Here is a 27008-nt window from a genome sequence, read left to right as displayed (position 1 = left end):
ATACAAAATGAGGGTGATTATATTCAGGCCCTAGCACTAAATTGTGAATTACAATTGTTTTGATTTGAATGCAAAACGGTAACCTGTTTGCAAAAATAAAAAGTTCCTATAAACAGTTTACCATATTACATTCGTAGTATGGAGCAATAACTATCACTTCCATCGAAGTTTACAGTTTTGTGTCACGGATTGACTATTAGTGGACTTTGAGTGCTAAAGGACTGTGTGCTGATTTTGCATAAAATCAGGTTTAATATTTTTAATTTCTTTTATTTTGTTAACTTGTCTTGTTCAGTTGAAAATGTCCCTCTGAGGCGGACGAAACCTGTCCTAATCTATTATATAAAAGTGGAATAAGTACTACAAAAAAAAAACAAAAAAATTGCGTTTTAATAAAAACAACAATATAATTTAATATTTTTACTTTTTACTGATAATTTTTGAGCTGTTTGCGGCGTCTAAAACCGCTAGATTTAGTACCATACGCCAGATGCGTTTTTTTTTATTTTTTTTTTAATAAGTGCCTATTAAAAATGTGAGACATAAAGAGAAAAGCTGAATAATTGACAATATTGCATAGTACTCCCAGGCAATCAACGAAAATACATCGTGGTCCTCAGTTTTTGACTACGTACACTTAGAACATATTGTGTGATATCCTTATAACAGTAGCAAAGACTTTTTACAAGGCGATTATTTAGCTATTACCATACTAGTGGTGAAGACTTGAGACGCGTATATAGAAAAATGTTACAGATGGGGGTCCATTTAGAAAAGAATCCATAATATAATACCTGATTATTGCTTTTAGAAAAAAGGACTATAAACATGTTAATTTATTTTCTTGGGTAACTTTCCCATGAGACATTCCCATGCATCTACAATTGGTGATACCTTGCACCTAAACGTAGAGTCTATGATACGCTTCCGTATATATTTGAAGAGGTATAATATGCTTCTGTTGCTATCTTGCTGATTGCCACCATAAACTAAGAAGTGAAGTCCCTATTTCCCAGTAGCGAAGGGTAGAGGTAGGCTGTTAAAACACAATCACCGCTGACCTGTTAATTAATATAACCACATTTAAATATCATCCTAATTATATCTAATGGCCTGATAATGCAAACGCGCCAATCGCGTTGTTAGCACTAAATAAGTTTTAACATCCGCCATAAATAGTGCACATTAAACTTTGTTAGTCATACGTATTTGTTTTTATTGAACTAAGGCTACAATTATTTACAGATGGTGTTGGTTAGTTTTTTAAAATCAATTAAACCCTGCCTAAACCAAACCACAATAATGTTGGTGTACTTTGGGTTATACGAAAAAATTGTGCACACTTTTTCACTCAGTCTTATTGGTTTTCGTTGAATTTAAGAATACGTATTACACATATTGTTGCTTATTTTTTTGAAATTCATTAAGCCACTCCTAACCAAACTATATAAGATATTGTTATATCTATAAAATATCCAAAGTTATATATGATTTAATTGCATAATTTTAGATATTTTATAAGTAGATGAGTATTTTTTGGCTATTATCTATTATGGCTTGGTTGAGGCAGGGTTTAATTGATTTTAAAAAACTAACCAACACCATCTGTAAATTATTATAGTCTTATTGTAATGAAAACAAATTCGTATGACAGACAAAGTTTAGTATGCACTATTTATAGTAGATCTTAATAGCATTCCTCCCACCCTTCGCCACTGCTACTATGTCAATGTGACTTTATTCACTTAAATTCTTGCAAATAAGTCCTCTCAAAAAACCTAAAATGTCACAACTGCTAAAAAATCATACATATGCTAAACCTTCTAGTAGGCATTCGGCCCCTGGGTCGCCCCCGGAAGAAAATATTACATAACATCAAGAGGGACTCAGAAAACTGAATATGACTGACTTGAGAGAGAGAGAGAGCTAGGAATAGAGATTATTGGTGAACGTTTCACTGCACTTGAATAGTCTTTAGAGACATTTTAATTGTAGGTATATTTTGTAGATGGCTTGCGACTATATTTTTTTTTTGGAAAGTTTTAAGTCGATCACATCAACAAAAAAGTTGGCTACATCTGATATATAAAATTATTTATATAGGTACGTCATTGAATATATATTAACCTTATAATAGTGTGTAGGTGCTAAGTGATTCATCAGCTAAAACCTTGTTTTGTAGGGCAATATGATGATGGAAAAATCATACTTTAAATAACAGGTAATATAGACAGACTCATTTTGAATGTGTTTTAAATATTACAGAAATATGTTGAAGCTGTTTTTGAATAATGGGATTGAGTTTTATAAATAGAACCCCCCTGCGTTAAAATCAGTTTATTGATTATTTAAAAAAAAAAAACAACCTTTCACGTCACGCCATTTTATTAATATTTCTTTATTTATTTTACGCTCAAAGTTGCAACTCGATTGGTCTCAATCGGTCAAATCGTTCTAAGACCGGACCTGAAAACCTGACTGGAAAATTCACAATATAATAACATTTACATTGCGTTATTTTGCGGATACGGTCTGAAGTGTGTGGAGGACATATGCGGTAACTGATTTTGAGACCCTTTACGAGAGAAATAATTGAGAGTCTAAAAATAGTTTCATCTATTATTATTGTTTTGTATAACAAGTTTAAATATTCCCATTGGGAACTTAAGCTTGTGAAATAAGCATCCAATGAGTGTTTAGAATGCAGTATCTAATAATACAGTTTTACTAAAAAGATTATTATTATATAAGTACTATACAAATCGCAGATTGTATAAAGACATTCGAATTTCGAATTTTGAATTTTGAATTTTGAATTTCGAATTTTGAATTTTAAAGACATTATGCATTTGCTCCACTGGTCTATATGGACATGTTTTCAATTGTTACTTACAAAAATAATAGCTACATATCAAAAATTCCGCAAGATAATAAGATTTTTTCTCTGATGTATTATTATTACTAGGTATTAGAGACTTGTTTCATGAATATTATTTAAACTGTGGTTTTCTTAATTTCCAGGTCGCTGTGGTCGCGCAAGTCCATGCGCAGAGCTTTGCAGAGAGCTTCACGATGGAACTTACGAGTGCGGTTGCAGACCGGGACATGTCCTCCACGTCGATGGATATAGTTGTCAAGGTAAACAACCCTCTAACTTTGTCGGAGTAATACTACACTCGTTATTTTCGTAACAGGAAAGCTTTCATTCGAATGATACTGTCCTGAAGAACAAATTACAAAAAATAAATATGACAATTAAAAAAAAAACAAAGCTTTCAACAAAAATCATCCATACAGATGATATCCATATGATTTGTATATGAGAGGTAATCATAATTTACCTCTTTTAATCAAGTACACATCTAAATGTATCCAGCGCTCGAAATGGAAAAGTTTACGAACCGGAGCGCTCGACAATTTTCTGAAGATATTTACATAGTTTATAATCATAATTCAGTTCATAATTCCATAAAAAATCTTCTCTTCTTATTATGCCATCCCCTAGCGGAGGTCGGCCACCATCAAGGCGATCTTATCTTTGTCGTCTGCTACCCGGAACAGTTCGGTGGAGCTGCACTCGTACCAATCACGGAGGTTCTTAAGCCACGAAATGCGGCGCCGTCCTCTGCTACGCTTCCCATTGATCTTTCCTTGAATGACAAGTTGGGGAATGCTGTATTTTTGTCCTCTCATAATGTGGCCGAGGTATTGTAGTTTCCTGGTTTTGATATTACGTAGAACTTCTCGGTCCTTCCCCATTCGATTGAGAACTTCAACATTTGTCACCCGGTCAGTCCAAGGAATTTTGAGGATGCGTCTATACAGCCACATCTCGAAAGCTTCAAGTCTCCGTGACATCTCTTGGTTTAGCGTCCATACTTCCATACCATAGAAAATAACTGAGAGCACATAACATCGTACCATATGCAGTCTCAGACCTAGGTTAAGATCTCGATTGCTAAGGAGGCGTCTCATTTTGAGAAAGGCGCTCCTTGCGATCTCAATTCTAGTTTCATAAAAATAAGTGTGTTAAATGTTCTATTATATTCTATTATATTATGGCTAAGACGGTCAAATTATTTTTTTCATGAGACAGATTGATAATTTTATCGATTTCACGAACAGGAACGGCGCTCCGGTGCGCTTCGGTCCATTTCGAGCCCAGAATATATCAAGATTCATAGATTTAAAATGACACATATTTTACTATAAAATAATGAAAATGTATGGTAGGTATTTTTTTATTTTTTCACCTCTGCTGTGACATAATATAAAAATACCTTTGTAAGGAATTTTAAATATTCAACTGTGTTTCATGTTACTCTACTAATTATTTAAAATTGTGTGTGATAAAAACTAACAATGTTAACACAATCTGGTCAGATAGTAAAGTTAATCTAAAAAGACGGCTTAATGTTTAGTGGCCAGTCTGCCATTATGTTCTAGCATGTGGCCAATAAGTCACACAAAATAATGTAGTCCACGCTGACAATACGGGGGTTTTAAACCGAGACTCGCAAAACAATTAATATTAATTATTATTAAACTACATATCTAGCTACTTAGTACTCCCATGATGGCTGATGGGCGACGTGTTGGCTTATAATTTCTGGGGTTGAATCCCGTGTCACGCCACACTATAAAAGATTTGATACTTTCATGGGAAGAAGTAATTCACAGCTTTGCGATAAATGTGATATTACATTCACGTATATCACTACAATGCCCCAAATTTGAGGGACACAGAGAACGGGAAAGAAGTTAAAATGTGCTCTTACATTGTGAAAGATGAAAGAACTTATTCAACATAATTGGAGGGAAGTTTTGAAAAAAGATCTCTCCACTTCACTTAGGTTCACTTCACCTCTTGTACGACTTATACGTGGTGTAAATGAGAACTCTGCCATTCTTGGTGGTATTGACTTGTGTGTCCCTGATAACTATCTTAGAAATCGGGAGCATCGGTTGTTTGTTTTCCCAAGGTGCAGAACTAACGTGCCATTGGTGATGCCAGTGAATGTAGTGAACGTATTAAATTTATAATTTGTAATGTTCACTGTAAGTATGTAAAAAAAAATAATTGAATTTGAATTTAAATTTTATACGTATTTTTATCTTACCAATAATTAAATATAACGTACGATATTAAATTAAGGCCGAATTTTGTAAGTGATTATATTATTTTGGTTGTATTCAAGTACTTCAGTAGGTACTTATTTGTTGCAAAACAATTACTTCTGCTTAGTGTGGGTTTATAGACATTTTTGTTATATACTTATAATATTTTGTTTTGCCAATTAGCTTATATTTGTACCCTATCTAGTATCTGGTATATTTTTGTCAATTGTAATTGATAATAGTCATGAGAAACGAGGTATTTAAATTTTAATATAAGTCTTCGTGTCAATTACATGTCATGTGTCGTCTTTAATGATTAAGTCATTCGAGTCACGAATAACAAAAAATCTTATCAAACGCATTCACAGAGAAGACACTGACGAAATGGAAATGTAGTTTTCAGGCCTAACATTTGAATCCGTCATTATTTATACCACCACCATCTTTAGATTAATAAAGCCTGAGCATAACTTTTTGCACAAGCAACGAGTGGTCCACTGCCATACTATTTATTGATAACGTACTTGAAAACAGAGTTTGGTATTCTATAATGACTGAAGAGTATAATAATAAGTTATTTGTTATTGTCGTTTAGAATCGACTGTCACATTGACAAATATCCTAGTGTATTATGATATTATTATACACAGAAGAAGTTTACTTACTTTGATCATCACTTCCAATTATTAATAACACTGTAACACATAACCACTATATCAGGTGAACTCCAAGGTCTCCAAGATACGTTAAAATAATCTGAAAGAAATCTGAAATTAAGAATACTCCGACAAGTGAAAACGACAGTCGTCAGTATGAGCACTCTATAGACAATGACAGGTCATCCATAGACAACGGGAGGGGCGAAAAGTAGGACCAGTCGTGTAATGTATCGGCTTTCTTCTTCAGCGGGCAATGCTTATACGCATTAAATATTGACAGTCTCCGACTCACATACTTCAAGTTTTCAAGTCAATCACACATGAACGACACAATATGTCAAATTGGAAACACTGGTGAAACACTCATGACATCGTGACTGAAGCGCGTTTTATTCAGTCTTTAGTCAGTTCTTTATGGACGCTCTGAACAGTTAATGCTTATTTTACGAGTTATTCGTTAGCGTAAATTGAGCATGTCTGCGGCCCAGTAAGCAGAAAACACAGTATATTGTGTACAAAACTTAAAATTCATGGCGTAACGGAAAAGCCCTGCGTAAATATTTGCCCAGACTTGAGCCGCCCGTAAGTCGTAAGCCCTACTGAACAAGTTAACTTCAGTACCGTATTATTCCGTCGGGCGCTGCCATTTGACGAAGCGTTCTAAATTGAAATGGTATAGTTTTTTTTTTCAGATTCGCCATTTTTTTTTAATCGACGGCAGTTTTAGTACGTACTCTCGTAATAGGATAAGTGAACATAGCCAGTAAATACAATCAGGGGTGAAATACGTGGTACAACTTTACTACCACCACCCAATTAGTTATAGTCACTTACGAAAGTATAGCCCCCATATAGAAAATCAATAGTAAAGTGGACAAGTTTGCAGAATAGTTACGGTGCCTATATTTTATTGAAAAAAATAAAGACGCATGTGAAAAAGGTTTACACGCAGTGATGTCCCGTGGTGGTAAGCAGGTCGGCGTATCGAACGTTAGGCGACCTTCAAAATTGTGCTGAACGTGTTCCAGGAGCAACTTCCCAAGACCTTGATTGGTGTGTACCTACTAGAGTGTGCATGATTTCTACTTAGATACAATGTATTACGGTCAATTCTCGATGAAAAAAGACTTTCTCGCTCACCGTAAAATTCTGCAAACATTTTAAACCCTGAGAAATTTTCTCTCGTTACCAAGCCGCAATGGCCGACTGGTCCAACTGAGGATTGAACCAACGTGAGAAGCTCTTTCCTTTCAATTGAAATTCAGAGGATGTAATCGGCATCCTGCAATTCGCCACATAAGCAAATCAGAGATTCTATTAGGCCAAGCTGACAGAGCTTGGAAGAAAATCGATTATATAACTCTCGGTAGCTTTTCTCTATATAAACACTCCATCTGATAATTTACTATATCCATGAAAATAATTGATAATAGACTATATGCTATTCTCATTAAATATATATGAATCTTTATTATAATATAATATAATTATTGAATTGAAAAAAATAATTATAAGATGAAAAGAACTTTTTATATACAACGTTTTTAAATTTTCTGTTCAATTATTATGCTCAATATGCTCAAACTTGTACTTGATATGAAGTAAATAAAAAACAAACAAACAAACAAATTAATATAGAATACTGAAATGTCATTTTAATTTCCACAGTAACGCACGTATCTATTAATAATTTAGTTGCTAGGACTACCCACTTAGCAACCAATAATAGTGGATTGATTACGGATTTCTTCCGAAATAACTTTTCATACAAAACGGAATTAACTGAAAGTGATTCTACGTAAAGATGGCTAAACGTATTAAAAGAATGCATTGGAATCGTGTTCTGGTATATTCTAAAAGTTTCAAATGTCTAGCTAGTCGGGAAGTTAGTTAAAAATCGATTGCAAGATTTGTACTGGATAAACAACTATCGGACAAATAAGAAAACGAGCTAATAAAAACGTTGTAATAAATAAATAAAAACACTCTATGAAAGTAAATAAATATTTCGGTATATATAAATTGTATTGAAATTCGTGGGAATTATAACGAGTGCAAAAATAGTGAAGTTTGTTACAAATTAATTCGCAATCCAAAATAAATTGAAATCAATTATGAACAACGACATACCACGAGTCCTGTTTTCAGCTACACTGTCATATATTTAGTTACCATGTACTAGATTAGTCATTGATAGAATATAATGAAGTATATTAAGGCCGGACGTGCTCAGCGTGGGTCAAAATTGAGCTTTTGTTCTATTTTCAAAGCATGATCCTGGACATACCTTAAACGTTGTAGATAATCTATTTATACAATTTTGAAGCCTTATTATCCTTTATATTTATTTTAAACATTTGATGACTGCATAAAGTATTTTTATTACATAAAATAGTATTCTTTTAAACCTCTCGCTCTAATGTTTTAGAATATAGTCATATTTCAGTACACAAATGCGCAGTGGTGTTAAGATTTTTTACATTTATTAATTTTTAAACGCATTTATAAACGCATCAGTATAATTTATATCGACATTATTATAGTGAAATATTTCAATTCTAGTTTGTCAATTTATGGTTACGGCCGTATGTTGTAGCTTAACCACTGGGGAATGCCAAAAGAAATGGCGTATTTCAAAAAAACACTACCTTATTCTTATGTCAATAATTATTATAAAGCAATCATTATTCGTAGGATGTTTATCACATTTGAATGGTCAAAGACATAGCTTATAATGAGTATCTTTAGAATTATCTTCAAATGTGTTAATTTTGCCCATTTTTTGAATAATAAAATGCCCAATTCTTGTCAAATTTGGGATCACAGAGATTATCAATACAATTTTTTATCGTAAATATTTCACTACAATAATGTCGATATAAATTACACAGATGGTTTTATAAAATTAATAAATGTAAAAAATCTTAACACCACTGTACATTTATGTACTGAAATATGACTATATTCTAAAACATTAGAGCGAGAGGTTTAAAAGAATATTATTTTATATGATAAAAATAATTTATTCAGTCATCAAATGTTTAAAATAAATATAAAAGATAATAAGGCTTCAAAATTATATAAAAAGATTATCTATAACGTTTAAGGTATGTCCAGGATCATGCTTTGGAAATAGAACAAAATCTCCATTTTGACCTACGCTGAGCATGTCCCCCCTTAGCTATGATTGTATAGTAGGTATAATATATTATTACAATTTCGTATGTGTATAGTAAAAACTAGAGAGATTGACGTATTTGTGAAAAAAAAAAATCGAAGAGAAGAAACGCTATATTCGTGTCGAATCATTGAAATGAAAAAAAGTAAGAGTTATGTGGAATTGGCAAAAATGTGGAACCAAAGGTATTACATGCCTGTTGTTATACTATTATAATATGCTTTCTAAAAAGAGGTCACGCATTGCGAAAAAACATATTATCAAGGTTATTGAGAAAGTTTACTTCGCGTAAGGATTCCAGTGATTAGTTATATTTGTGGAAGTCAACACTATGGGAGTCATGATGTTGTGAAGAGGTCGTCAGAAAGAGAGATGAGAAGTCGAGATTTGGTGGTTGCTCCGATGGATGGAGGAAAGAGTCTTATTTGCAGAGTAAACAGTCGGCACAAGAGTATGTTACAGTAGTTATGTTACAATATTTATGATATTGTTCCGAAGTCCGATCTCAGTAGACTAAGATGTTGTGCGGAGCGATTCCGAGACTGAGATATGAACAGACCGGGAACTTTTATGACATGTCCAATGAATTATGATCCGCTATTTATTAACGTAGGTACTCACGATCAAAATATTATCTTGAAAAGAATATTTAGGAAATAATTATTATAATTTAGTCAGCTATTATAATATGGAGTTTGCGTCATCATTTATACCTGACTATATGGAAAAATGAATATCGCGGAAATAATCATTGCAATCAACTATCTACTGAGTTTGCTATAATTGGACACTGCGGGAAATGGGTACTTAATATCGCCGATCAATATGCTGACACGGATTGAGTTGTTTATCACCATATATTTATAGACCCTCCAGACGTTTCGATTTAATTGGTAAATATATTATAGAATATTTTAATTTATGGTCATTCAAACTAAATTGGGTACTGCCAGAAAACATTTAAAATTTTGTCAGTTTATTTTTCTTCCTTTACAGAACGTACTGAACCCATACTCCATATTAAATCGATGTTAGCTATTAGTGTAAGGAAAATAAAAATATGGCTATATCAACTGACTGTTAACCTCCCAACAAGGATGCATACCAGCTGACTTGGTTGGAATGTTTGACAGTTAAATGACTCGGTTACTCCTCCTTCAGCTTATATCACTTATCGACGTCTTAATACCGAACAAATTAGTCAAAGGAAATCTTAACCTGGCACTACAGACCATGTAAGTCCATGGTCGACTGCACAACCGTCATTCAAGAATCTCTATCTCGAAGTCTCTCTCTCCAGTCAGTCCCTCTTGACGTTATCCGCATATTTCATCCGGGGCAGATGAGGGGACGAGTGTCTACTGAGATTCTTTCATAATCTTTATGAAAATGTATAGATTCTCCAGGTAAATCTGAACGTCCGAAAGGCTTGGCAATGTTTACATTTACAATGATATGACAATTTTACGCACCAAGTATAATCATAATATATTGACCACTTTTTCTCAGTAAAAATATTTTTTGATAAAATATGAATTTTTGTAACACAATATTTGAAAAATCGAGTTTACAGTACTTACACAAATTGAATAAGTTTGATACATCAGTGACTTATTATTTGCATGCTATCCTTAATAATAAATACAGTGATCATAATAAATAAAGACATGGTAAAATAATCCAGTATTAAATTACCCGAAAAATTTTGACATATTTGTGATCAAGATAAGAAAAGTTGAAAATAAATTAATACGTGTTACTGTGGTTTTAATAGGTCCTGCTTAGCCATTGTGTCTACTTGATCAATTGGATAAAATACTCATACAAAGTATAAATATTATTTAATTCTCTCTTATACATGCAAGACGTACAACTGGTATGTCTGCATCGCATGGGTTTGAGATTCACAAGGTATCGCGAGGGTATTGGGCGCCTGGGAGCTTATATCTTATATACCATTATTGGCCATATCAGAATATGAGAGTTCTGGGATCATTTGCATCGGAATCATTGTGTGAAACGGTTTATATGAATACTTTTTCCGTACTTTCCGGATTCGCGTGCCAATTTTATTATTTTATGACGCCGAATAAATTAAATCACATTCTCGCTCGCAAAGCAGTAAAAAAAATGAGGAAAACTCCGCCTTATATGTCCGTAATATTCGACGAAAGCAGGAAAATAATAATAAAACAAAAAAAAATATTTGTTCTACAAAATCGAGCATAGTTGAAACGATATATTTTACAATGGTGCGAATGGTATGTACTACTCTATATATTCACGGTCTGTTGATCGCGTTAGTGACGAAAGTTCAAATACTTAAGAACCACGTTAGTTTGTCAACCTTTCGAGTGAACCCATCTTGACATTAAAATGTGTATCTACGTTCACTCAACTCAGGGGTGCATGTATGTCACCCCTGTATTCTGTGAATCTGAAATAATTTATTTTATATTATCACCATCATAAAAATATACCAGATAGAGTAATAAAAGAAACTAGTTGACATTAAAGACGGGATAGCACGGTACAGATGACACATCATTAATAGGAACTGGCTTACCCTACTGGGTGTGGTATTTATTACAACAGTCTATGAATCTCGACTGTGAAGGAATATTGGATAAACTTAAATACCTATTAAAGACTATATTATTTTCATTAGATTGCCACGTAAATGTCATCATCATCAGCCTGTATCTATCCATTGCTGAGGTATCTATCCACCACTAGAGCCAAAAAAAATATCTTCGTCATCATGTGCGGAAGATCATTCGGTATTGTAAGTCCTACACTGAACACAGGGTCTTGGAATATGGAGCCGTGTAAAGACTACAACATATCATCATCATCAGCCTGTATCTATCCACTGCTGGATGAAGGCCTCTCCAAGATGATTCCACTTCTCTTGGTCATGTGTGTTGCGTTGCCACGTACTACCACAGAACTTTATCATTTCATCAATCTAGGTCTACCTTGCGGATGTTTTGTACCTCTTGGATATCACTGGATGGCTAAATTTGTCCAACGATTTTATATAATATTACAAAATTGCCATATTGACTAATTAGATAATATAAATACAATTTAACTACCAATTCGATTCCCTTCAGAATAAAATAGTGTTCGTTTTCTAACTCATAGCTTTGAATTTTGAAAAAATAATAGTTGCCCCGGGTCACAGTGTACTCTGTATATACTATATTATATTATTACATATCTATTATTTATTTATTTCAAACGTTATATTATAATGAATACAAACCAAATCCATTTGTGAAAACGTATTCCATCTCACGTAATCATCAATTTAAATTAAATTAAAACTTCGTGTTTGTGATTTGAATCAGACATTCAATGATTTTCGAATAAGTAGTTTTCTAGTGAGTTCTGCTCGATAAACTTTTACAAGTTTGAAACTCTGTGATAGTTTCACCGTGATATCTATTTTAAATATCAAGATAAAACTATATGTTTTACACTCACTCAAAGTTGTATTCGGTGTAACGTGGCCGTACACTGAAGGAATCATCACCATGATCAGTCATGGTGCATTAATCTGTGGTGGGACTTGGCCTGCTCAAAACAGTCAAATCATCTTCCCCAGTCCTGTCTACTTTGCAATACTCCTCCGATCCTTGGCCACGCTATCCAAAAACCTAAAAGAATTATAATCTAGAATGGGCACACATACGGAAAAGGGTAGATATTAGGGGAGGCTTTGATTTTCGATAAAAACTATCGTATTATTATAGAATATTAAATTTGTGTATTTTTATTAGGGAGGGGGTGGCATTATGGATTACTTAAATACTCTTCGTTTTCATCGCAAACCCCCGCAGATTTCCGGGTATATTAATAATATTATATGCCCAGACATTTATCATTATACGCTATGATTTTTGTGATTAAAGCGTCAATTACATTGAGTTTCTTTACGAACTGTTTGTTGGCGAATTTAAAAGCGGGCGATTCAGCTAATGCGATTTGATGATTACACACAAAGCTTTCCATCGGCTTTCAACTTTTCTCGGTAGAGCGTTTACAACCTGCTTGTTAGCTTGTTCGATGATTACACTTGCGACTTTACAGATAGATTGTAAATTCGCCAATAAACAGCTCGTAAAGAAGCTCAATGTAATTGACGCATAGAAACATGGTCTGAAGTTACGATCACTGATGCACACCTATGATTCTTCACGACCTGATACACCCACAATGGCTATTGGTTTGAGCGTGACCTAACAGTGCTAAATTTAATATTCGTATCCATTTGGACTGTTCGTATCTATTTGTGTCACAGAACTGAGTTATCATCATCATCAGCCTGAATCTATCCACTGCTGGATGAAGGCCTCTTCAAGCTGATTCTACTTCTCTCGGTCCTGTGCATTGCGTTGCTACGTACTTTTGCAGAATTTTATCATTTCATCGATCCAGCGGCTTCTAGGTCTACCTTGCGGACGCTTTGTATTTCTTGGATACTACTGGATGACTAGAGTTGTCCAACGATTGTCTCTTCTTCAATCTATGTGTCCAGCCCATCTCCATGTAAGGGTTTTGAACTTTAAGAACTGAGTAATAAGATATAAATATAAAAACCACCGCCATGAACCAAGGTTGTGAAGCAGGGTATAACACCCAATTTAAAAAAAGCGTCTCAACTGCCCTTAAATATTTAATACGCATTATATTTACGTGACAATTAATTGAAAATAATATAGTTTTTAATACGTGTATCAGTTTATCCCATATTTTTTCACACTCGAGATCCGTAGCCTGTTATAATACCACACCCAGTAGGGTAAGACAGTTCATATTGATGATATTTTCTGTTATTTATGTCATCTGCACTGTGCTATCCCGTCTTTACTGATAATTAGTTTCTTTTATTACTCTATCTGGTATATTTTTGTCAAGGACAGTTAGCAATTCTAACCGGAAGTTCTCAATAATGCCTTGGAGCCAAAATTCTAATTTGCATTACTTAATTTCTTACCATAAAACACTTATGCTATATGAGTAAATGAATAATTTTTAATGGAGCTTTTTTCGCTGGGCTTTTCATGCAAGTATTTCACAAATTCAAGAGCGCGAAAATACAAGAGTTCACGTTTACATTCCCGTAAGGCTTTAAATTCGAGGACTTTTAATGGAAAAGTTCCAAAGCGCTTTAGGCTAATACAATGTGACCTCAATTGTCAAAAATATCAATTACTTACAATAATAATATTACACTAGAGAGTGTGAGAATTTTACCGAAGAAATTTGCGGTAAATTTTAATCCAACTTTCCAGTAACTTTTGCAATATAATAAGGCTATTGGCATTAGCATGGCTTACTTACATCGCCAGACAGGCCGAAAGTTAAGGTTCACGGGGGTTAACTATTTGACGTCGATTTATAGAATATAATTTTCGTAACACTTTTGAAATAAGATATAACTATGAATACCTACCCTTTTCCCAAGATGCCTTTATCGATACCCCGCGAATACGATCAAGGTTTATTTAAGAACTTTGCCACGCAAACTGATGCTAATTTAAAAGAAAAATTTGCTTACTGAGAAAAATGTCATATTGAAAACAATTCATCTACCCAAACCCAGTATTGTTGATTTGAATTAGGCAAGGGCTTATAAAACCCCCCTGTAAAAACGTTGGAAAATTCTTTGTAGCGCAAGGCAGTGGTGATTTTGATGAACATTTTATGAATATACATAGCATGAAATACATACTGTGTTTTTTTCTAGATGCTTTTATGGATACCTCGCATTTACTATCGAGGTTTCAACCCATTAAATGCCGGGAGATATATATATATATATATATATATTTTAATAATAACCATGCCCTTGTTTTTTCGTACAAGGTGGTTGGGTGGGTTAGTTGCATTGATGTGGGGCTAATTGGGTGCCTCCATTTATATCTTTAATTTTCTTTATCGCCAGGATTCAATATTTTGTGTAGTGTTCTTGTGTTATTCTATTGCTTAGTGCTTCGCTTTTGGAGGTCAATTTCGTGATTATGTTGTCTACATCGAGTCCTGAGAGTCCATCGCTCCCTTTCTAGTATAGGGCAGTCGTTGATGACATGCCACACAGTTTGAGATGTGTTGCCGTCACATGAACAACAGTCGTCATCCCTCAATTTAAATCTTTTTAGATAAGCTCGCACCGCTCCGTGGCCTGTTAGTATCTGTGTGAGTTCGTGTGATATTTTTAAGTTCCTGGCAAGAGTGATGGCACAGTTTATGTTTGGAATAAATTTCTGCGTTTTTGATCCTGTGGCGGATGTTGTGTATCTGTGGTTCCATAGCTCTATGGTGTCTTCGTTTAGTTTTTGTTTTGCGTAACTCAGAGGGAAGTGTGTATAGGTTAAAGGTCTTTTGACTGTTGTGGCTTGTTTAGCGTATTTAGCGTAGCCGGGAGGTATTACCATGGTGATATCCGGCAGGCCAAGAATTTCTATGAAAAAATAGAACCTCAGTATAAGTATCATAAAGACTTGTATATCGCTTAAGAATGCCACTATAATTCCAAGTGATGGCAGTATGCGTACAATATAATAAATTATTTAAAACAATCGACCGGGGCTAGTGTAAAGCCTCAATGACATCGAGCTACTTTACAAGCTGCTTGTTGGCGAATTAAAAATCGGGTGAGTCAGCTAGTGCGATTGTGATGATGACACAGAAAACTTTACACTCGATCAGAAGCCAACAAGCTAGCGAGTTGAAACTGTCGTTGGTACTATTTTGACAGTACGTATTGAGTAGTAGTACTGCACAAACGCAGTAGAGCGATAGTAGCGTGTAATGTTGACCGGCTTTCAACTTTTCTCGGTATATTGTTTACAATCTGCTTGTTAGCTTGTTCGATGATGACACTAGACGAATTTACAAGCAGCTTGTAAGCTACCTAGTCACTGAAGCTAATGAGTGTAAAGTACAGCGTGTTGGTAGTACTAATCAGCAGTACCTAGCTTAAAATTTTAGTTGAATACCGAACTCTACGCTAGTGATTTATGTAAATAAAAATACCATTCTTTTTGACTTTTAAGGGATGAAACCCACGTCTCAGGCTTACTAATTATACATAATCAACCAGGCCAGTACCCAGGAGTAAATTTTTATTTAATTTACAGATTTATGAACAAAAAAAATCCTATTCATATATTATTACAAAAACTTTGGTAAGACAAAAATATATAATTTGATTGGAAAGTGTTACCGACGAGCTTTTGATCTCGTCGGATTTATCTGAAAAAGAAAATTCTCTGAAAATTTAAATCTTATTTTAAAGTAATGAAAATAATTACTTTATAACACAAAAGCCGCCTTTCTTGGAAAACGCTTTTTGTTTTTATTATGTTTCTGGGCCAACGAATCAGAACGAATCGAGGCCAACGTGCCTTTACAATTAGACTAAATAAAATAGAAAAAGATAAAATTGAAAACTGAACCAAGAGACATCAATCACTTTTTGACCATTCATATTCAGTGACGTAAACAAGTAAAGTGACGGCCGTAAGTTGACTCTCATCTCGAAAATTCTTGATAAAAAATAAGTGAAATTCTCGAAAAATCGACTTAATTGTCACTAAGCAAAGCTGCCGACCTCAACCGATTTTTTTTTTTTAAATCTAATAGAAAAAACTGAAACAGAATTTTCCATAAAATTTGATTTATCTAGAATCTGTAGATCTATAAAATGAAAATAAAATTGGGAGGAACAGGTAAATTCGTAATAAAAGCCAATTTTTGAGAATTTTCGAGAAGTCAAAAAACCAATCTCGAATTCTCGAGAAAATAAATATTATTTGTTTTGAAAATTCTCAAAATGGAAAAAGTCGAAAAATCATGTCATGCTCTGGACCAACATTGATCGAATACAAGCCGTGTTAAATACAACATAAAAATAGACCCACGGTGGCCGCGCGACGTTGAACTATAAAGCCGTGGGTCCCAGGTTCGAATCCTGGGTCTGGCAAGTACACATATTGTTTTTCAATTTTTGTGTGTCAGGGTATGGACCTAATAGGTTGAGCAAGTGGCTGACATCCATTTCTCGTAAAAAACAAAATCTGTCAAATACAAACCTCCACTCTGTGGAGGCCCATATGATCCTATCAGGATCGGACATGGTCGGAAGAAAAATAGTTAATTTATTGCAGTACTTGCAGGATTTAAATGGAAGTATTGAACATATAAACAGTAAAACAGAAAGATTCATTGATTTTGAAGAATGTTAGTCGGGATACGAAGCTGTTGCAGTCCTAGATTGATTTTATAATTTTGAACACTTTTAAAAAGTCAACCTGTTTGTTGGCTTGATTTTAGCTTGTGTAGATAGCTTATCTTTAACAAATTAATATAGATAATTTATTCAGTTGGAAGATCAAAGTTACAGCTGATGTTAAAATTACTATTTTATTGATATTATTATTTCAGTCTGGATGTGAACTGTATACATAATAATATATTCTTGGAACGGGTGTGCAAAGGAAATAATATATGGAAATTTAACTCTAACGATGTTTTTGAATTTACTATACATAATATGATGTATACCTATGTCAAAAATGTTACAGTCTAAAGAAAATAATGATTTTCGTTAAGGCAAGCTATGGATTAATTATCGTATTAATACTATCGACCGAAGTTACTTGATGGAATTTGAATTTAAATTCGAATGGGTTTATGTTTTGTACTATTTCATTTGAGTCGTTTTTTTGCGACCCGGGTTTCACTTTTCGGCATCTTCAGGCGCTGTGTACACTCACCAAAGGCAAACATACACTGAACTTAAGGTTGCAAACCTGGGTCGCAAAAAACTTAAATCCATTAGAATCATTATCTATTCACGAAAGACGTAAACTCATGCGCAGTTAATACTCGTTATAAAGAAAACTTAATTCAGTTGCCTTCTGATGTCACATTGGTATACAGACACTAAACTACACAATATGTTATATCAAATTTGGATATATTTAACTGGTAGAATTATATTATCTACCTCTAAGTTACAAGGCAATTAAATTATGCAGGAGCCACGGTTATCAACTATTCTACAAAAGATGCAGCAGCAGATTTAAAAAAAGATCTATGTCATATTATTAACCGTTTATTTACTGATCGGTTTATGATTATTTCAATTTTAACAATATAATTTCATTTCATGTTTCTTATTCGCAATTCAGAATTCATCTGTCTGAAGATGTAAAAAATGGGAACACTGCACTAGAGTCAGTGCTTCACAAACTCGCAATGTATCAGAAGAACTACAAATATTTAGAAATGCGTTCAGAGCATGAAGTTTTATGGATCAAAAGTACAATTCGATAAGAATTCCATTTGCTAAATTCTTCAAATATAAATTTAGTGAAAAAAGTATTTCAGAATTTTTGATAAGGCGACAGCGATTCGTCTATTACAAAAGCGGCGTTGGTAACCATAATAATTCCTTTTGCGACAATATAAGTACCTATACGAAACAGCATCAGAAACACTGATCATACCTTTTAAAGGAGGCTTTGGAAGATTCCCTGTGAATTACCATTATTTATAACACTAAACTTGATATTAATATGTTATATGTTATATATGATAATCATATCACTCTTGTTACATTGTTTTTGTAGGTTTCACGTGTAGAATTTTTTATTATTTTATATTGTTTATGTGTATATCACTCCTAATAATTAATGGTAAATAACACTTTTGGTAACTAACATAATTTAGTTATCGACGGAGGGGGGCCATGGTATGAAAACGTTGGGGAAGCACTGACTAAACTGTCAAAAAGTACTATATTTTAACACCCTCTCTCTTGGGTGGGTTAACTTTTAGAGCGAGATAATATACACAGTTTTGCTGGCTAACTTATTGTAACAATTATAATACATTAATACACAAATATGATAAACTTTCGTCGATAGCCCCCGATAGCCGCCTTGTGTAGAGAATAGAGTCTATTCAATAGACCAACAGACCCATTTATGTTTTCGTGTTACCGACTAATTTTCAATTTATTACTAATATTTAAAAAATGAAAGTCATTATTTATTTATCTTTAGTATGTGTTTCAATTATTTATACACATTGCACTTTATAAATCAAATTATTATTAACGATGAAAAACATGTCATTAGAATATAGATAATGACGGGATAAGGAAGTGAACTATACAGGTTTTATTACATTTAAAGTGAATTGTTAAACCTTATTCTGCAATGTAGTCAGGATACATAATTAAGAAGAGTCTCAGTCGCAGTTCCAGTCAATTACGCAGTTACCACACATTGGTTGAGTAGTTTGGTAATGCTTTTTTTTTTAAATTGCAAGAGTTGTCTGCCAAATACATCATTGTCTATCATCGTTTACAAGACATCGGCGTCTGGGGACAGCTAGGTGCTTTGAGCTGTCACTTCTCCTTGTTGAAGTTTAAAATTAACGTCTAGTTGAGCATAGTTTTGACGCGCGCGTCGCCATCTATCTCGCCTGTCAGGAGTGACTGATTCTAACACACTGCGAGTGGGGAGGCATGATTCTGCGTGACGCTGCGTCTTGACACCTGCTGCACAGACATCCAAGCTCCAATAATTTGACATAAATAATGGATTTATGATATGCTTATCTAGGATTTCCTTACGTCTGGATGCAGCGCTCGAAATAGAATAGTTTGTGACCGGAGCACTTGATAATTTTTCGAAAATGTTGAAACGTGTAAGTTTTTAGACGGACAAATGCAATGCAGTCCGTAGACATCTGATGCGTATGTACTACTACTAAAGATGTGGGTGGCCAACATTTTTCAACGCCGCAGGCAAAAAAAATATTTTTTACGAAACATGCTATCAAAAATAAATGGTATTAAATATTATTTTTTCTTACTTTATTTACTACTCCCACGGGACATCACTGATTTGTAATAATGTATTATTTATTAAATTAAATTTTTACAATGTTCGATCCTAATAAGATCATATGGGCCTCCATAGAGTAGAGGTTTGTATAAACAAAATTTTGTTTTGATGAGAAATAGATGTTAGCCACTTGCTCAACCTATTAGGTTCATACTCGGACTCAAACACAAATTGAAAGACAGTAGGTATGTGTATTTGTCAATCCCATGATTCGAACTTGGGAGCCACGACGTCATAAGCCGACGCTTAAGCTGTTCGGCTATCGTTGGTGTTATATATTATTTATGATCGTTTAAGGGGGATGCTTATACTATCAGAGGCGAAAAGAGGCACCTAACGGAAAAATACGAAGCTTGCAATTTGAGATTTTTTTTGATAATTTACAATTTCAACTGTAGTAATTAATAAATATGTATCTGAAAACACTAAAAAGATTTTTTGTTTTTTTTTAAATTTAAAAATAAACTGGCAATTGTAAAAAAATGTAATAAAATGTGAATTCGTTGCAGGGTCAAATCTTATTATTACATTATATTTTATGGCCATATTTATTATTAAAATTTAGTTTATTAAGTTTTAGATTTTATGTGGTGTAGATTTTTGACTAATTCATCGTTTTAATATTTTTTATATATATTTTAAAAAACACCGATTTTTAACAAAATTTAAATGTGTATAACTTGAAATCCTTTTTATTTTTTACAATTGTAAGTTTATCTTTAAGTTTAAAAAAAAATAAAAAATCTTTTTAATGTTTTCGGATACATAGTTATTAAATAATACAGTTTAAATTGTAAATTATCAAAAAAAAATCTCAAATTGCAAGCTTCGTATATTTCCGCTAGGTTCTGTGCTGGCATGCGTCTCCCCCTTAATTAGTTAAAGTAGTAATATCTGACAATATCCACATACTTAAAGATGTCAAAAGGTAAATCCTTGAATACAAAACCTAAATCATATAGAATGGTACAAAACACTTCTTCTCCTCTTCTTTCACCCTATCACGTCCCAACATCAAAATGAAGGTCATATTAAGATTATATAAAAATTTTGTATGAAAACAATACAATTTTATTATTGTTTGTAGATAAAGGTGTGTACAACATGTCTAGTTTATTTTAAAATTTTATTAAAAATATAAATTAATGTATTGATCGTCATAATAAATTGCGAACCGGAGCGCCATTTTTAATTTTTCCACGAGACGGAGTTGCGCTCCGGTGCGTTTTGGTCCATTTCGAGCGCTGTCTGGATGTAAGACTAGATACTAGTGCCGTACAGTGACATTTTATTATTCTGCTTCTTAAGAACAGCGCGATGGTGCTGACCAAAAAGTATTTCAAAAAGTATCAGTCAAAAACTATCGAAACTTTTTTGATGGCCCTACGTATTACTAAGCTTCTACTGATAGTATGGTTTGGCTAAGGTTTGCAATACCGGTATTTTAAAACCGGTATCCCAGTATTTTTCGATACCAAAATACCGGTTTTAAAAATCAGACTCTACTGATATATTCGGTATTGAAAGTGGAAATGAAATGTATTAATTAACATAAAAGGCTTAAGGGGGGACATGCTCGTCGAAGGTCAAAATTGAGTTTTTATTGTATTTTCAAACCATGATCCTGGACACTCCTTAAACGTTGTAGATGATCTATTTATATAATTTTGAAGCCTTATTATCCTTTATAGTTATTTTATACATTTGATGACTGCATGAAGTATTTTTGTTACATAAAATAGTATTCTTTTAAACCTCTCGCTCTAATGTTTTAGAATATAGTCATATTTCGGTACAGAACTGTGCAGTGGTGTTAAGATTTTTTACATTTATTAATTTTTAAACGCATTTATAAAACCATTAGTATAATTTATTACGAGATAATTTTTGTAAAATATTCACGATAAAAAATTATTTTGATAATCTCTGTGATCCCAAATTTGACAAGAATTAGGCATTTTATTATTCAAAAAATCGGCAAGATTAACAAATTTGAAGATGATTCTAAAGATATTTATTATAAGCTATGTCTTTGACCATTCAAGTGTGATAAAAATCTTATGAATAATGATTGCTTTATAATAATTATTGACCTAAGAATAAGGTAGTGTTTTTTTGAAATACGCCATTTCTTTTGTCATTCCCTAGTGGTTAAGCTACAACATACGGCCGTAGCTATAAAATGACAAACTATAATTGAAGTAGGGAGTAAAATTATGTTAACGCGCGTGTTTGAACATGTACTTAACCGAATTTATTTTTATTTATTTTTTAAACGGTACATGTTCAAACACGCGCGTCAATATCATTTTACTCCCTACTTCAATTATAGTTTGTCAATTTATGGCTACGGCCGTATGTTGTAGCTTAACCACTGGGGAATGACAAAAGAAATGGCGTATTTCAAAAAAACACTACCTTATTCTTAGGTCAATAATTATTATAAAGCAATCATTATTCATAAGATTTTTATCACACTTGAATGGTCAAAGACATAGCTTATAATACGTATCTTTAGAATCATCTTCAAATTTGTTAATCTTGCCGATTTTTTGAATAATAAAATGCCTAATTCTTGTCAAATTTGGGATCACAGAGATTATCAAAATAATTTTTTATCGTGAATATTTTACAAAAATTATCTCGTAATAAATTATGCTAATGGTTTTATAAATGCGTTTAAATATTAATAAATGTAAAAAATTTTAACACCACTGCACAGTTATGTACCGAAATATGACTATATTCTAAAACATTAGAGCAAGAGGTTTAAAAGAATACTATTTTATGTAACAAAAATACTTTATGCAGTCATCAAATGTTTAAAATAACTATAAAGGATAATAAGGCTTCAAAATTATATAAATAGATTATCTACAACGTTTAACCCTTTATAGGACAACTTTTTTTTTTAAAGATATGTGCTTAATTATTTTTTTTATGTATTCTATATTCATTTTGATGAACAGAAAAAATATTTTTTTTTTTTAAATGTATATAGTTTTTTCGTAATTATCGATTTCCCAGCGGTTAGTTTTCTGACCGGTGTCCATTTAGGTAAAAAAAATATTTGTTCACAAAAAATTTTTTTAATAATTTTTTTTAGGAAAAAATTATAATTTCATTTATTTCTGTAACAATAATAATTACTTTATCAATTTTATAGAAATTTCTCAAAATAATAAACATTTCTAAGGCCTTGTTGGCTTTTTCTTTTGTTCAGATAATTGATACGGCATAAAACACGGTATGCAAAGGGATACTTTGCAATTTGTTATTGAGCTTCGTATCACTTTCAGCATAGTGCTGCAATAACCACATCTACGAAGTGTACATTTTTCTGGATAATGATTTGAATTGATATCGTCAGGAAATGGAGGTCGACCAACCCTTTTTCGTGAAGTAAAAGATCCTATCAGCTGATCAGCCAACTTGTTTCTAAAGTGAAGATGTGTAATAGGTTTTTTTTTTCATTATCCAACACACATTGGTATTCTGTTATTCCTTCAAATAATCTCAGGGATGCGTCTTTACCCATGTCTTCAAGGTCTTTCGCACTAAAACCTCCGCTTCTCCCATTTTCCATCCTCAGACAATAAAAACAAAATTTTGTTCGGCAATATAGGCTTCTACTTATACATATAACATTCCATAACTATTTTATTTCATTCTGAGATATGTATTTCAAAAAATTATTACAGTTTGAATGAAAACAAAAACAATTATTTTTACCCGCGATTTTTATGGAAAACATTTTTTCAAAGAATGACACATATCATCAAATAACTCGATAGCGACTAATTATCCACAAAAACTAACTAGTAATTGTAAAAGTTCACTATATTGTTATATGAAATTAGATGTATTGTGGTTTAGAAATTATTTTTAGTGTTCATATTATGTAAATCAAAAAGGATCCAAATTATACAATTTGAGGTTAGATTTTCGACATGCCACTCAATAATTTGATATTATTTTACTATAACACATACAATTTATAGGTGAAATACAAAAAAAACTATATATTTGTATGTATAGTATAAATGTGCATACTTTGTTTTCAGTAAACAAGTCACAATTTTCAAAAAACAAGAACTTAAAAACACTGTTGTTGAAAAACTGGCAGCTATCATGTCGCTAAATGGACACCGGTCAGATAACTGACCGGGACACATTTTTCGTAATATACTCAATATGTGCGAACTTCAGGGCGATAGGTCAGATTCAAAACCTCTGTGCATTATCTGAGAATGATTAAAACCCATAAGGGTGTTTATAACTTGTAAAATTATAGAAATATAGACCTTAATGTTGCCGGTCTCAAAACTATCCGTTTTTCGCTTATGACCTATAAAGGGTTAAGGAGTGTCCAGGATCATGGTTTGAAAATACAATAAAAACTCAATTTTGACCTTCGACGAGCATGTCCCCCCTTAACAGGACTGTATTTTTTTGTCTGGTTACGCGATATCTGGTTTACTTCCATAGCCTTTCATTGTTTTTGGTAACCAGCAATGACACATGCTATAAAATATTAATATTTTAAAGAAATTTTTAAATACTCGTATAGCTATTATATTTATTGGTAGATACGTATTTTAAAACTGGTATCCCAGTATTTTTTGATACCGAAATACCGGTTTAAAAATCAGACAATACCGATATATTTGGTATTGAAGTGGAAACAAAATTTATTACTTAACATAAAAGGCTGTATTTTTTGTCGGGTTACGCGATGTCTGATTTACTTCCGTAGCCCTTCATTATCCTTGGTGACATATGTTCTAAAATATAATTATTTTAAAGATGTTTTTAAATACTCGTATACCTATTATATTTATTGGTAGATACGTATTTTAAAACCGGTATCCCAGTATTTTTCGATACCGAAATACCGATATATCTGGTATTTAAAGTGGAAACAAAATGTATTACTTAACATATAAGGCTATATTTTTTGTCGGGTTACGCGATGTCTGATTTACTTCCGTAGCCCTTCATTATCCTTGGTGACATTTGCAACAAAATATTAATATTTTAAAGAAATTTTTACATAGATACTCGTATATTATATTTATTTGTAGATACTTCTTCTGTTTTATTGAATTATTTTACGAAAACCGGTAATACCGAAATACCGGTGTTGGTGTTTTCATTTGGTATTGCAATCCCTAGGTGTCGCCAATTGTGGTCTCCCCTGAATATGGGCGCGTATCCGTTTCCAATTCGCTGGACGTGTGCGTCGATTATTCCCGTCGATGGCAGAATACGAATATTGTTATTCTGTCAGAAGCAGCAGAATATTACATTACATTATTCACACGGACGGTATCAATATCAGCTGCCGCCCCTAGGATCAGACTGACCATTCATATAAATATTATAATTCGCAATGGAAGACATTAATTTAAGTTTAAGACAAACTGAAGTTTTTCTTTCTTTTGTAAGTCGTTAAAAGAGAGAAACCCATTGTGATACTTCTTTTCGGTATTTTTCATGACTCTATCGATTGAAGTAAAAGCCAATGAGTGAACTTTTTGGATGGAGGGCCAAATTCAAGAATTCAAAATCAGTGGCGGGCCGCAAGTAAAATACCATTTTTAGATATACACTATTAATTATCACGAAAAATAAACATTACAAAAAAAATAATGAGAAGAATGAAACTGCTTGGTACATTTTTGAACATTTTTTTTTTAAATTCAGGTATTAATTTTGTAGTTGATATTCTCAAAACTGCTTGTAAATGGGCATCGGAGATATTTGATCGTAAAGAATTTTATTGAGGTTCATGATCGAAAATGTTTGTTCACATATTATATAGGTTGATCCAAAAATAATGAACATTTTTCTTGCATAATCTTGCATAATTTGTCTGAATTAAGGGCATTGAAAAATTTGGAGATTTCTTCACGATGATGCAATTCTCTTAAATCAGTGTCACACTGCAGATCAATAATCTCAAGTTGTAGCTCTGTCGGCACACAATATATCTATCTATCGAAATCGATGTTTCAACGTAGAAAATAGTGGTTACATAGTCTGAGACGAGACGCAAAGAAGACGTACTGAGATAATACATTTATGAAACAACAAATTCTTCAAATTTTTATCTTTTGTCAATATTTTTTAAAAAATTATAAAAAAGTTATTCGTAATCAGAAGTACAATTAATGATGGCGGGCCACAAAAAAATACCCGGCGGGCCGCAGTTTCCCCCCCCCCCCTGCGTGAATAGCCTCTCTGTACTGGGAGTAAATAAATTTGGTGTTACATTTGATTTTCTATTAAGTGGGTAGTGAAAAACCTTTAATTTATATTCTGATATACTAATATTGTTTTAACTACCTTATTTGTAAGTAATTAATGAAAATTACCTTGCCCATTTCACACGAAAACTGTATGTATATTTATTTTTGATCAGATAATATGATTAATGTCTCATGCGGGTCAATTCTATACACAATGCGGCTATCGACGGTAGTTTATCATATTTATGTATCGAGGCAGTTAATTGTTACAATAACTTACCGTGACGTTATTATTTCCCATCAAATTAGTCCTCGAAATGGACCGGAGCGCACAGAAACGCCGCTACGTTTCAAAAAATCCCCAAAATTATCGCTACGTCTCGTGGACAAATTAATTTGACCGTCTGAGCTAAATAAGGTATATCAAAAATCTATTACAATTAGATAGTTATGTTAATATTTTTGTTAAATTATCGTGAGCTACGATTCGTAAACCTTTCGATTTCCAGCGCTGCATCAAATTTTGTTTTATTTTTCATTCATCTGCCGCTGTCTTAGAATGTATTGCCCCAAGCAACGCACGACCTGCCTACCGGTACAGTATGTAAACAATAAATTGTAGGTACCTACCTATATATTAAAAAAATATTATAACAACAGTTTTTAATACAACTCAATAATTACTACGATGCGTTATCTAAACCTAGACATATTCAACTTACCAACACTCCTTTACTTGACATATATTTGACTTGACATATACATAAGCGAAATGGAAAATAATTTTCAACAGTATGTGTGATATAATTTCGGCCGCGTTGCCAGTCGGAGAGCGATAGTCGACCTGTTCGCCCGTCAATTTGTTTTGTGATGG

The 27008-nt window shown here is 33.0% G+C and overlaps 1 protein-coding gene across 1 annotated transcript in view; it reads left to right on the top strand.

Annotated features, from left to right (window-relative positions):
* Positions 1–2291: 2291 nt before the first annotated feature.
* The window catches only part of SP2353 (EGF like, fibronectin type III and laminin G domains protein pikachurin), a 404662-nt gene continuing 379945 nt past the window's right edge, over positions 2292–27008 (top strand). Inside the window, exons 1-2 of the mRNA XM_085943262.1 lie at positions 2292–2301; positions 3022–3138. Coding sequence (XP_085799388.1) covers positions 2292–2301; positions 3022–3138 — 127 coding nt within the window. The remainder of the gene's footprint in view (positions 2302–3021; positions 3139–27008) is intronic.

This window comes from Rhyacophila brunnea, unplaced genomic scaffold (assembly GCF_057557595.1).
Source record: "Rhyacophila brunnea isolate RB1 unplaced genomic scaffold, BYU_Rbru_1.0 scaffold_15, whole genome shotgun sequence".
In the NCBI taxonomy this organism is placed as follows: domain Eukaryota; kingdom Metazoa; phylum Arthropoda; class Insecta; order Trichoptera; family Rhyacophilidae; genus Rhyacophila; species Rhyacophila brunnea.
Note: the sequence above shows the minus strand (reverse complement) of the source record. Positions and strands in the feature narration are given on the sequence as shown.